This window comes from Osmerus eperlanus, unplaced genomic scaffold (genome assembly GCF_963692335.1).
Source record: "Osmerus eperlanus unplaced genomic scaffold, fOsmEpe2.1 SCAFFOLD_755, whole genome shotgun sequence".
In the NCBI taxonomy this organism is placed as follows: Eukaryota; Metazoa; Chordata; class Actinopteri; order Osmeriformes; family Osmeridae; genus Osmerus; species Osmerus eperlanus.
Window position 1 is genome coordinate 2111 of NW_026911366.1, and position 12111 is coordinate 14221.

General features: G+C 44.8%; 2 protein-coding genes across 3 annotated transcripts; one reads left to right on the forward strand and one right to left on the reverse strand.

Annotated features, from left to right (window-relative positions):
- The first annotated feature begins 778 nt into the window (after positions 1-778).
- cblc (Cbl proto-oncogene C, E3 ubiquitin protein ligase) lies at positions 779-11005 on the forward strand. 2 transcript variants are annotated; one of them, XM_062455440.1, is made up of 13 exons: positions 779-1002; positions 1309-1938; positions 4306-4452; positions 4659-4815; positions 5451-5572; positions 5737-5874; positions 5965-6052; positions 6444-6575; positions 8518-8691; positions 8831-8992; positions 9062-9162; positions 9491-9657; positions 10389-11005. In XM_062455440.1, exons 2-13 carry the CDS (start codon positions 1571-1573, stop codon positions 10520-10522), a joined length of 1890 nt encoding a protein of 629 aa, XP_062311424.1. In that variant the 5' UTR covers positions 779-1002; positions 1309-1570; the 3' UTR covers positions 10523-11005. The 2 variants fall into 2 exon arrangements, with proteins under 2 accessions (XP_062311424.1, XP_062311425.1); XM_062455441.1 differs by having other exon boundaries at positions 9104-9162.
- Positions 11006-11116: 111 nt separating this feature from the next.
- LOC134015964 (trypsin-like) lies at positions 11117-12105 on the reverse strand. The gene is given in 4 exon segments (XM_062455439.1): positions 11117-11362; positions 11365-11481; positions 11688-11806; positions 12070-12105. Coding segments are annotated over 4 exon segments (294 nt in total). The 5' UTR covers positions 12083-12105; the 3' UTR covers positions 11117-11317.
- Positions 12106-12111: the final 6 nt, after the last annotated feature.

Below are 12111 nucleotides of genomic sequence, written 5' to 3' on the forward strand. Positions count from 1 at the left end.
GAAAAGCAAATGTGTGTTAGAGTCTCCATCCGGTGGTTGAACAGTTGTATTACAAGGAACAACACGAATACAACTTTCCTTTGTATACCACTGGTGGGCAGTTGAGACCACACAAACCAAAGCATGACTTTACAAGAGACTCTTTCAGTTGAAGCACATGAAGTGTAACTGTTCGGATCTCACTCTAAAGGGCAGCGTTATCCTGTGTTGCTAAACGTTGAATAAGAAAAAACGTAAGGTGGGAATGGGAGTTAATTGATATAGTATATACATTTTGGCTGGTGTTGAAAACCATGGACACAAGGAAACAACTAGGTTTGAAAAGAGTTTGTCTTAGAAGAGAGGATAGAGGAGAGGAAAAGAGAAAGGGCTAATAAAGACTAGAGATAAAGAGGATGAGGAGGGGAAGGGAGTGGGAAAATGTGAAGGTGAGGAGAAGAGAAGCATTGAAAACAAAGGACAGAGAGAGGAGTGGAGAAGATGGCCCTTTTTCCCACAGTGCAATGACTCTAAATGTGTTCTGTCACTCAGTGGTCTAAATGTGTCTCTACTATATATCCTTCCTCCTCCCTTTTCATTCACTCTCTGCCCATAGTCTCTCTCTCTGCTCTTAAACATACATGCAGGCCCTTTATCTCTCTTTCCCTGCCTTGACACCACAAAGAAAACAAACCTGTTTGTCTGGCTACAACCCCGGAAACTCATAAAAGAGAGACAGAGAGAGAGAGAGAGAGAGAGAGAGAGAGAGAGAGAGAGAGAGAGAGAGAGAGAGAGAGAGAGAGAGAGGAAGACAACATGTAAGAGAGAGGGGGGGCTTTCAGGATTGACAAGAATAGAGGACGGCTGTGTTTCTGCTGTGTTATAACTCTGAGCAGAGCTGACTCGCGTAGCCCACGCCTCAGTGACTATTCTGAGGTACATTTGAATGTTACAGATGCGAGGGAGAGTGTTACACTATACGCAAGCTGCGCAACAGTGGCCTGGGCATGCAGGCATAAAGCGGTGAGTAGGAGAGGGTGAATAGAATGGAGGGTAGAGTGAGAGAGGGGAATCATGATTGTTCAGTGACAGTGAGTGGTTTGTTTTTCTCTCCTTCTCTTGCCTCCCTTACTCTGTCTCTCTTCCTTCCTCTAGATTCTTTGAAAATAGAGAGAGGGGAGGCTGTTTTGTTGAAAACATTTTGACACCTTCCCTATAAATGTTTTGCAAATCCATTTGAATGACATGGTGGATTTGCGTGGTGTGACTGGACCGAGGAACACTGAGGGTCTGAGGCCTTCCTGATGCATGACTTTCTCTGTCCCTTAGGTTTAGCCGTGTGCTTTGTGTTCTACAAACACTTCGAAATGTTATGGGATTACTCTCTGGATTAACGCTCTCTGGGGACACATTTTCTCCAACACGTTTCTCCAGACAGACAGACAGAGACTCTCACTTGACACCTCCCTCATACAACTGTCACAGGAAGACAGCAGACGGACAGACACGAACAGATCAGCAGAGAGGCGGACTGAAACCTCTCAACTTAGTCTTCAGGACTGCCACCAGGCCGCACAGCTTCGCATAGCCGATGGCGACGGCAGGGAGCGGGTCAGGGTCTTCGCAGCCTCTCTCCAGCAGCGATCGCCGGCTTGTGGACAAGGCCCTGAAGAGGCTAGATAAACTAAATGGGCTGTGCACCAACCCCAGGCTGGCCTTGAGGAACAGCCCGCCGTACCTTCCTGAGCTGGTCTCCGAGACTTCCACGCTGCTCTCCCAGATTTGGGAGCCCTACCGGGGGACAGTAGGGGCTGGGGCCACAGGGGGGCAAGAGTCACGGGGGGATGAGACGGAGTACCTCGGGGTCCACGTCAGACAACTGCTGGATAAGACAGAGCGAGCCATCCTGCTCTTTAAAGAAGGACGGGATAAGATGTTCGTGGAGACTTCCAACTACAGGTGAGGAGTGTTGGCGCTCATCGTTAGAATTAAGTTGCTGAAGCCGAATCGGTGTCGTGGATCATATTAGATCAAGCCTTCAAAAATTGTTTGAGGGGAAAATTCTGATTTCTCCCAAAGCACAACGGTGTACTTGTTTGTTAAACTGCAGCAACAAAAAATGACTGTTGAAAAAGTTTGAGTTTGTTGGAAAATGCTTGACTTTCTTGGGGGGGTTTCTGAAGAATTCCTGTGCGGAGGCAGATTTCTTTGGATAAATGAACCATCGGTGGGGTGGCACAGAGAGGTGACACATCCCAGGTATGCAGCCCAGTTACCATGACACCGACAGGGGCTGTGTCCCAACACACTCTCTGACCTCCTTGTTTTCAGCCTTGCTGAATAAACTAAACTTTAATAGTTTTGTGTTCAATGTATATAAAATAGAGTGTTTTATGAGTTACGCATTTGAACATTATTCCAGCCGGCTGAATTGTATATTCACTGTGCATATTCATAAAAAGACAAGTAAGACCAAGTAATGTAAGTCTACAATTAGACCAGCTAGCAATCATCGCAGTTCATCTTCAGTATAGCTCAAAAGAAGATATGTTGACAGCCCCTAGTTTCCATAATCTTTGTTAATTTGGCGATTGTTGAGTTATTTTGTTTTGTCACAGACGTGAGGTTATCTGTGGGTAATGGTTCTTTAGGTGGGTGTTTTAGGAAGGGTAAAGAAGTCTTTCTGTTTAGAGCTAGAGGCCTGTCCTGTAAAGACTACTAATGTGCAAAACAGAAAATGGGCCAAACCTGATGCTTTCTGATGCTAAATCAGGCAACGGCAGCCAGCTTGCGAAACACAAAAGAGGGTAACCAGAGGAGGATAGGTGTTCTATATAACAAACAGACGCTACATATTGTCAACATAATAGCAACAACAACAAAAAGAAACTGGTGATTTTGTATAGCCCATCATCAAGTTTCGAAGGTCTCCGATAACTGAACATTGAGGGAGGTTTGTCAGTCAGAGTGAGATGGCATTATCAATGTCATCACTGGTTGGGTTTTAAAGACAACTGATACAAGACATTTTCTTTTGAAACAGTTATTTGCGTCTTTGTAACTAGTTATAGTAACAAGTTAACTAAAATATATACTGTACAAAAGTAAGAAAAGTGACCACAGTTAACCACCAGCATTGTTTCAACCAAGAATAACCAGCTAAGAACAATTCTGACACAGGAATGTTTTCTAGAGTAATGCAGTACAGCAGGACTAGCAAGCAAATAAATTGACTTGAATTGAACAGTCACTCTAACAAGGACTGAAACTGTTGTTTCACGACCTCACATTTTGTTTATGTTTAAACAAAAGTAATATTCTCTCAATCCAATGAATCTTCCAATGAATGGTTATGATTGAAGATTTCTACATAAATAAGATTTAGTTAGAAACCAGACAAATCCCTATTAACTCAAACTGTATAAAAGCAAAAAACAATTTATAGGACAGGGTATAGGGTGCCCCGGTGGCTAACAGGGTAAGAGTGTGCACCACAAGGCAAATGCCTTGTTGTTCAAATCTGGCCCAGTCTCTGCTTGATGATTGATTGTGGTGATTTTTCTTGTTTGCCTGTACAAATAAGATACATGTAGATACATTAAAGTAGTTTCACGTCACCTATTTGGGATTAACTTGTGAGGCGATAACTTGTGTGGGAGAACAGGAGGCTGGAAGACTGCAGTATGTTTGTGCTGACAATAATGATCATAATAGCACACCTCAGTTCTCAGTAATGTTCATGAAAGCTGGTGGCACAACATGGTATCTTAACTGTGGACAACATAGGGCAGAATGTCGCCTGTAGAAATGTATTTTTGGACTTTGCACCCGAGTGACACGGTAAAGAGATATAATAGTGGGAGATAAAATAGGCAGAGTAGAGGAAAGGTTTTTCGTTCAGTTCAGTACAAATGGTTCTAATCTTCTGACACTGCCCACACAATACCACACTTACACAGCCAGAACAAAACGTGCACACACACGAACATCTTTAACCATTGTTGCTTCAATTGGTCAGAAGCTAGTAGAACATTCTACCACACCAATCGTCAAGGCAGGAAGCACAATACTTTACAGCATCTTGACTTCCTGTTCATAGAAGAAAATCTGTAGGCGTCAGTGTGTACGTGAAAGCAAAAGAAAGTGTGAAAAATGTGCATAATGCATCTCTATTCCATTCATGGAAACAGCCTTTTTGTGCTTTTATTCTGGCCAAACAGTGTTTTTTCTTAAACCGCAAACTAGAAGACACATACTTTTAGGTTAATACTTTTTGACGATCTTACAATAAATTCCTGTGGACATGTCCTGTGTCCATATCCCCAGGAGGAACTTGACCAAGCTGTCCCTCCTCTTCAGTCACATGCTCTGGGAACTCCGAGCCCTGTTTCCCGGGGGCCGTTTTCAAGGCAACACCTACAGGCTGACTAAGACAGAGGCTGGAGAATTCTGGAGGCGAGCGTTTGGAAACAAGTATGTAAGAGGGGGCGGTGTAAGTGGGGTAAGTGGTGGACTGAGGGTGTACTAAGGTGGTCTTGACCCGCTGGCCTGGAACAAGACGTCCAAACAACATGCACTGTGTCATCGTGGTTTCAGTTGTTTTTCCTCTCTTCTGACGTGAGTCCCAAACTTTCTTGCTTCTCTCTCTCTCTCTCTCTCTCTCTCTCTCTCTCTCTCAGGTGTATAGTGCAGTGGGGCAGCTTCAAACAGCAGCTGCGTGGTGTCCACCCATTCGAGGAGGGGATGGAGGCCATGGCTCTGAAGTCCACCGTGGACCTCACCTGCAACGACCACGTCTCTGTGTTTGAGTTTGACATCTTCACGCGACTGTTCCAGGTGTGTTTGTGTCAAACACTAATATATTGTATAATGCCCTGGACTGCATTTTTTTTTTTTTTTTTTTAGCTTGTCTTTCTCACACATCTGTATTTTGTGCCTTGTATTTTTGTGTAACTATATGTTGTCTTGCACATTTGCGCTTTGTCTTGGCCAGGTCGCCGTTGCAAATGAGAATATGTTCTCAATCAGCTTACCTGGTTAAATAAAGATTTTATCATTATCATTATTATTATTATTACTGACCCGCTGAACAACAGGACATCAGTCACAAGATAAGATCTAAGATGGGTTAAGGATGTCTCACAGACTGAATCCCAATGTAGTCTGGGACCCATGATATTTCAATAAAAATGTCCTTTTACCTCTAGAATCTACTGGGACAAATCAGTTTTTAGGGTGGCAAAGTGTTCAGTCCATGGTTAATAAGGTGTCAAGTATTACTGTTTAGTTCACATGGTGCTGTAATTGTGCTGCAATCAGCTCTGAACCCTTACTGAAATTAATGTATGTTTCTCCTTATTCAAATCAAGACATACTGTATCTGGACATTCATAAAGGAATCAAAGCTGTAGACTTTTTAAATCTCGAAGCTCATTAAAAAAGGATCTTCCATCAACATCTCTTTCTCCAAGCCTTGGAGGTCTCTGCTGAGAAACTGGAACCAGCTGGCCGTGACCCACCCAGGCTACATGGCCTTCCTCACCTACGACCAGGTCAAAGGCAGACTGAGCCACTACCTGCATCGTCCAGGAAGGTGAGCAGACCGCAGACCACTGGACCACAGCCCAAAGAGATGTACTGTATTTCTGATACACAGTGGAACATTGCCACACCATTGGTGTGTGGGTGATCCATACGGTCCTTATTTAGATCATGTGATCATTCCCAAGTAGAGCAGCTGTGTGTGTTTTTCTCCAGCTACATCTTCCGTCTAAGCTGTACACGCATGGGACAGTGGGCTATCGGTCATGTGACCAACAACAGAGGCATCATACAGACCATCCCAGAGAACACCCCTCTCTACCAGGCTCTCATCCAGGGCTTCAGAGAGGGCTGGTGAGACAGCACACACACACACACACACAGCGTAACACTCACACACATCCCCACTCCTGTTCTAACGGCAGAATGTGTGTTTTGACGCAGCTACCTCTACCCAGATGGTAGGGAAGTGAATCCAGACCTCACCATCCTGTGCGAACCTTTCCTGAGAAGCAGGGTCAAAGTTACAGAGGTGAAAACAAGTGGTTGCCCACACTTTCACCATATCAACCATCAATGTTGTTGTATGATCCTCTACGGGCTTACAACCTGCATGCGTTGTCACAATTAGTATCCTGCTTGTCTGTGTGTCTGTTTGTCTGTCTAGACTGACTGTCTGTCTGTCTGTCTGTCTGGGGGTCAGATGGCTGAGAGGTTAGCAAATCGAGCTATAAGTCAGAAGGTTATCGGTTCGATTCCTGGCCGTGCAAAATGTTGTGTCCTTGGGCAAGGCACTTCACCCTACTTGCCTTGGGGGGAATGTCCCTGTACTTACTGTAAGTCGCTCTGGATAAGAGAGTCTGCTAAATGACTACATGTAAATGTCTGTCTCTCTCTCATCATCATCGTTCTCTCCTCTTCAGGAACAATATGAGATCTACTGTGACATGGGGAGCACGTTCCAGCTGTGCAAGATCTGCACAGAGAGAGACAAGGACACTCGCATCCAACCGTGCGGGCACCTCCTCTGCCAACCCTGCCTTAGAGGCTGGCAGGTACGCCAACCGGATAAGTCACAACAACAAACGTGTATCAACGTTTTCAAGATTCCCCCACCCATTGAGTCCTGTGATGCACACTGCCATCAAACTCACACTGTGCCACACCCAAACTCACCCAACTGTGAGTTAATGGTACTCTCGTTTGGAACACCCAAAGCGCTTATGATTTTCAAGTGCTGTGGCTTTGGAAGTTCTATTGCTGTATTGGGCCTGCAGTAGAACTTGAGTGGTTGCTGCTGAGATTTGAAAATCTTTTCACTGCGCAGTGAAAGAGTGTTGCCAGGCAGCATTGTATTGTTGTTGAGCTTAAGGCCAGGTACTACAGGCAAAAACCCAGATTTTAGTTCAGGTGGTCAATTTGGATATTTTTTGATATTTTGGTTCTATAACCAGTAAACTTTCATAACATGCCACAATTATTGCCCAAAACACTTTTAATTTTTTTTTTTTATGATGATTTTATACACCCTTCGCCAAGTAAACAAAACCTTAAATCATGGTCTGTTACCATCTTTTGTTGTAATTTGTCTCAGCAAGTTAAGAATTAACTTAAAGGAATTGTATATTGTTGGAAAGCTTATTCTCTCAAGCATATGGCTAGCCAAATCATATATTGCTATTTACTTTGTTGTCATGGCAGTGAGGGGAGGAACACAAAGCGAGAGAGAACCCGTTCTAACACTTCTAAATGTTTAACAGCGATTTTCTCAAAATGACATCTAGCACACATGTCAAGCTAGGCAACTCTAGGCTCATAATAGGTAAAGCCACACAATTTTACATGCTGCTTTGTACTTTGAATATCTAGACATGTTCAGAGGGATTTTCAAATATATTTTGTCAATTTCATTTTATGTGGTATTATATGCAAAAAAGAGGCGAAAACTTAGTTTTTTAGCACTTGTCACGTGCATTACAACATAATTAACTGAAAAAACATTATTTTGACAAAAGCCTCTAAACAAGTCTAAACAATTAGTTATTGATCCCATTAAAACAAACCAAAACGGTCTGACTTCATCTATGATGGAGTTGCCGTGTTCTACATTGTATGCAAATTAGCGCATATTTTATGAGAAAACACGTAATTTGCATACTTTATTGGGGGGTAAACTAAAAGTCACAATACAAAAATATCTTATATTTTTGGGTATATCCATGTGGTAAAGTTTCATTTTGATAGAAGAACAGGATTTTTTTTTTTCTATTCACCTGTAGTACCTCCCCTTAAAGACAGATCTGGGCACCGTCTAATATGTGGCTTGAGACTTCCTGTGTGTGCTGAGCCATACATCCTTCTCACACATGGCTGTCACAGTTCACCGTTGTGACACTCACCGCTATAGTTTCCACTGGGTAGCCAGGTCACACACACACACACACACATCAAGACACACTTTAGTACACACTCTCTATGATCAAGGGACACAGAAAGAAGGTTACCGACAGCCGACTCTAATGTATCTTAGAATTCCACTTACTTTGTAGAAAGAGAGAGAGATAGAGAGAGATAGAGAGACGAACAATGTGAGAGGATACAGATACACAATTGGATATGCTTCACTATGTCTGAGCCACATGAAATCAGTTGACTTACTGTAAAGGATCTTATTATGCAAACTGCTCACATACAGCACGCACATGCTCTTCCGCGCACATTTCTTGCACTAAGCAGGTTTGGACATGAGTGTTTGCTCGTGAGTGCGTGCGGGTGCGAATGGGTGTCAGGTGGCTGAGCGGTTAGAGAATCGGGCTAGTAACCAGAAGGTCGCTGGTTCGATTCCCGGCCATGCCACATGACGTTGTGTCCTTGGGCAAGGCACTTCACCCTACTTGCCTCAGGGGAATGTCCCTGTACTTACTGTAAGTCGCTCTGGATAAGAGTGTCTGCTAATGACTACATGTAATGTAAATGTAATGGCTCTTCCTGTTTTAGAAGTCCGATGGCCACACCTGTCCATACTGCCGCTGTGACATCAGAGGAACGGAATCCATTTTGGTCGAGCCCTACCTGCCCAGTGGAGGGGTCGAGGAAGAGGAGGAGGAGGAGGAGGAAGATCACCTCGAGGATGTGGAGCTGGTGATGAGACAGCTAGCCGCCATGAAAAGGGTACGCCCACGTGAGAGTGCGTGCTTATCTGACCCCTCGCCTGCAGTCTCAGCATCGGCCTGTCCTGCCTGGGCTGACACCCTCTCTTGTCAGAAATGTGCACTCCCTCCAGACAACGTGATCTCCCCCGTTCTTCCAGGTGTCAAGTGATGGCTACCAGGTCCCGGTCTGTAACCTCTCTCCGCCTCCTCTGCCTCCCAAACTGAGTGTGTCCTCACCCGGGCCCTCGTCACGCCTCGCGTCACGCCACCATGTGGCGGACACGCCTGAGAAACATGCACGAAACATGCACTCATGCTTTGTAAGTCTACACGCATGGTCTACAACTGTTTTTTTTTTACATTTTACATTCTGTCACATGACGTCGAAGTGGTTCTGGTTTTCCTCCGAAATGTCTGTGTGTCTTCTACAGTCCCACAGCCATGGCCTCACCGGCAGAGACCTGACACATCCCAACAGTGCCACCATCAGGTAAGAGAGGGTATGAGGGTCAACAAAGTTCATATAAAAAAAGTTGTGTAAAGATAGACTCAGGGAGACTTGCTGCTTGCATGTCGGCAGTGGCCTAAAGGTGTTTAATAATTTTAAATTAAATCAAATTATTGAAAGATTTTTTGAAAGGTTTGTTCTCAACACTGTTAGTTTATTTATTTATTATTATTTTTATTATTGTTATTTATCCTGGTAAATTGAGTAAAAACATGTTCTCAAGCACAAAAACATCTGAGGGGAAAACTGTAGACACTTCCTGCTTGAACTTGATTGACAGCTCATCCACATCCTGTCTCCTCCCCTTCAGATGCCAGTGGGAGGAGCTCACTAACAGCGAGGAGGAAAATTCCTGGGGGGTTCAACAGCCTCGGTCACGCACCTCATCTAACAAGTCAGCATTGCCTGTCTCCAGTGTGGAGGAGTCCATCTCACTGCCAGCCCAGCTGCCCTCCTCGTCCACGACCTGTGGAGACGGTGAGTAGGAGAGGCCAGACAAGAGCAAGTGGCTACATTCAATCCTTTCTCTATTTTGTTAACCCGTTAAGGAGTAGCGTCACACGTGTGATTCTGAACATTCCAACCGACTATTTTCCGATAGACAAAAACTATATGACAAACGCTATAGTATGGCTTCAAAATTTACAATTAGGAGGCTAACAAGTAACACTAGCAGGTAGTAGCATTGCTACGAGTATTATGCTAGGTTGCTAGGTAACGGAAGCTAACTAAAACTAGCTAGCTTCCGTTTTGGAAAAATAACTCACTCCTTAAAAGGTATAAAAAGTCTGAAATGAGCTGGCTTGCATAGCAGCTTTGGAGAGCTAGATGGATGGTTGCGTTACTGTCGCGTTTGCAGACCTTTCATCTCTTCACGTCTTGTGTTTCCATGACATTTACATTACATTTACATTTAGTCATTTAGCAGACGCTCTTATCCAGAGCGACTTACAGTAAGTACAGGGACATTCCCCCCGAGGCAAGTAGGGTGAAGTGCCTTGCCCAAGGACACAACGTCATTTGACTCGGCCGGGAATCGAACTGGCAACCTTCAGATTACTAGCCCGACTCCCTCACCGCTCAGCCACCATGACACCTTGTGTTAACCATGACACCTTGTGTTAACCATAAAGGGGACCCCAAAACTCCCTTTAATCTGCTTCTCTCCTCTCCGTTGCTTCCCTCTCTCCCTCTCTCCCTCCCTCCAGGCGGAGCAGTCTGGAATGGGCCTTCTAACCCAGAGAAGAAGAAAGGCAGGCTAAACGAGAGGGGTGCGAGGACAGCTGAGCACAGGACGAAAGGCCACGAGCAGAGAGAGATGGAGAGAAACATGTCATCCTGATGGAGGTTGAGAATACCAACATCAGCTGAGCCTGGGGAAGAACTCAAACAGACCTCGTGGGGAATCAGTGATAGAAGTAGAATGAGGATGCCAGCCCATTGGAGCAGTTCATCATAACGCATCTTAATCACTGTTGTTGCTCATTAACAGCCTGTGCTGCACAGTAACTACATTGCTGATATATCCCTCAAGTTAAAACACATACTGTACTTTACATTGTTGAATCTGCGTATTTGCAAAGCAAAATATTATGTGTTTTTCAAGTGTGGAATTATGTAAAGATGAATATTTTAATAGGAATTGTAAGCTGGCTTTCTATGAATACTGATGACTTTGGACACATACTACCTCATTGTTGTCCCATACTTAAACCAACTGACCTAATTGACTTCTCATGCCTGACTACAATGTGGGGGCAGGGCCCTTACTTCATACCTAGATAAAGAATATTATGTTTGTCCAAGAGGAATAAAATCTGTCTAACTAAAACCTTTTGGGTCCTCTGACCATGTACAGTATGTGGAATATCTATTTAAGGGTATGAATCTTAAAATAATTTTGAAACAGCTCTGTAATTAAGTCAACACACAGATGCATTGTGGGGAATGGTGAGGTTTTTATCCAGTGTTTTACAAAAGGAGAGAGAATGAGATGGCAGACAATGCTTCAGAAAGACTGAAAGAGTGGGGGTAGAGATGAAGGGAAGGAGGGAGGGAGGAATGGAAGGGAGGGATGGAGGGGAGGGGAGGGGAAAGGAGGGAGGGAGGAAACCCCAAAGGAAGCCATCTATCTGCATCATGGGTTGGCCTCCATGTTGTCTTTGATCCAGGTGAGGAACTCGTGAGGAACTCGCACACCTTGACGTAGACTCCAGGGGACCCGGGCTCTGCACAGGCCCGGCCCCAGGACACCAGGCCATGAAGCTCCCCGAGACACACCAGAGGACTGCCTGAATCCCCCTGCGTGTGGGAGAGAGAAACACCAGCGGGTCAGCCAGGGTGAGGCCACAGAAGAGGAGGTGCATGTGTGTTGGGGGGGATGGGTGAGGATATGGGAGGAGTTCACAACAGCGTTGGGGAGACACAACGCAGGAAATGAATTTTCAAATGATCGCCACGTCCGAGAGTTGAGGGTGAAGTGTGTGTGTCTGTGGCAGGGGACCTACGTGGCACACATCCCTTCCTCCTTCCTTGTATCCTACGCACATGCCGGGGTAGAACTCCTCACACAACTTCCCATCCAGTATGGGCACATCCAAACACTGCAGGCGTGTGGGAAGGTTTACTGGACACAGACCACAGACAAGAAGAATGGCTCTTAAAAACAGATTCACCTCTGGAAATCGTACCCGAACAAATCCTTGTCTTGAAATAACTAGTCTTTGTGTGCACATATCCCTTCCAAACCTGAGAGTAAAATGCTATTGATTCCTATGCTATGGACTGCAATGCTGTCTGAATGCTATGATGTTTCATCATTCCAACGTTTGTTCATGTGTGTATCAGTGAAGACTGCGTAGCGTCTGGCTTGACCTCTACTCCTCTCACCCTCGCCGCCCATGGCGGTGTTGCCCCAGCCAGACACAGAAC

What these genes read in the sequence shown, in the direction of transcription:
- cblc (XM_062455440.1), top strand. Translation starts at nt 1,571, where the DNA reads ATGGCGACGGCAGGGAGCGGGTCAGGGTCTTCGCAGCCTCTCTCCAGC. An exon ending in AGCTAGCCGCCATGAAAAGG is followed by an intron (nt 8,692 to 8,830) that starts GTACGCCCACGT and finishes CCGTTCTTCCAG; the next exon opens with GTGTCAAGTGATGGCTACCA. An exon ending in GAAACATGCACTCATGCTTT is followed by an intron (nt 8,993 to 9,061) that starts GTAAGTCTACAC and finishes ATGACGTCGAAG; the next exon opens with TGGTTCTGGTTTTCCTCCGA.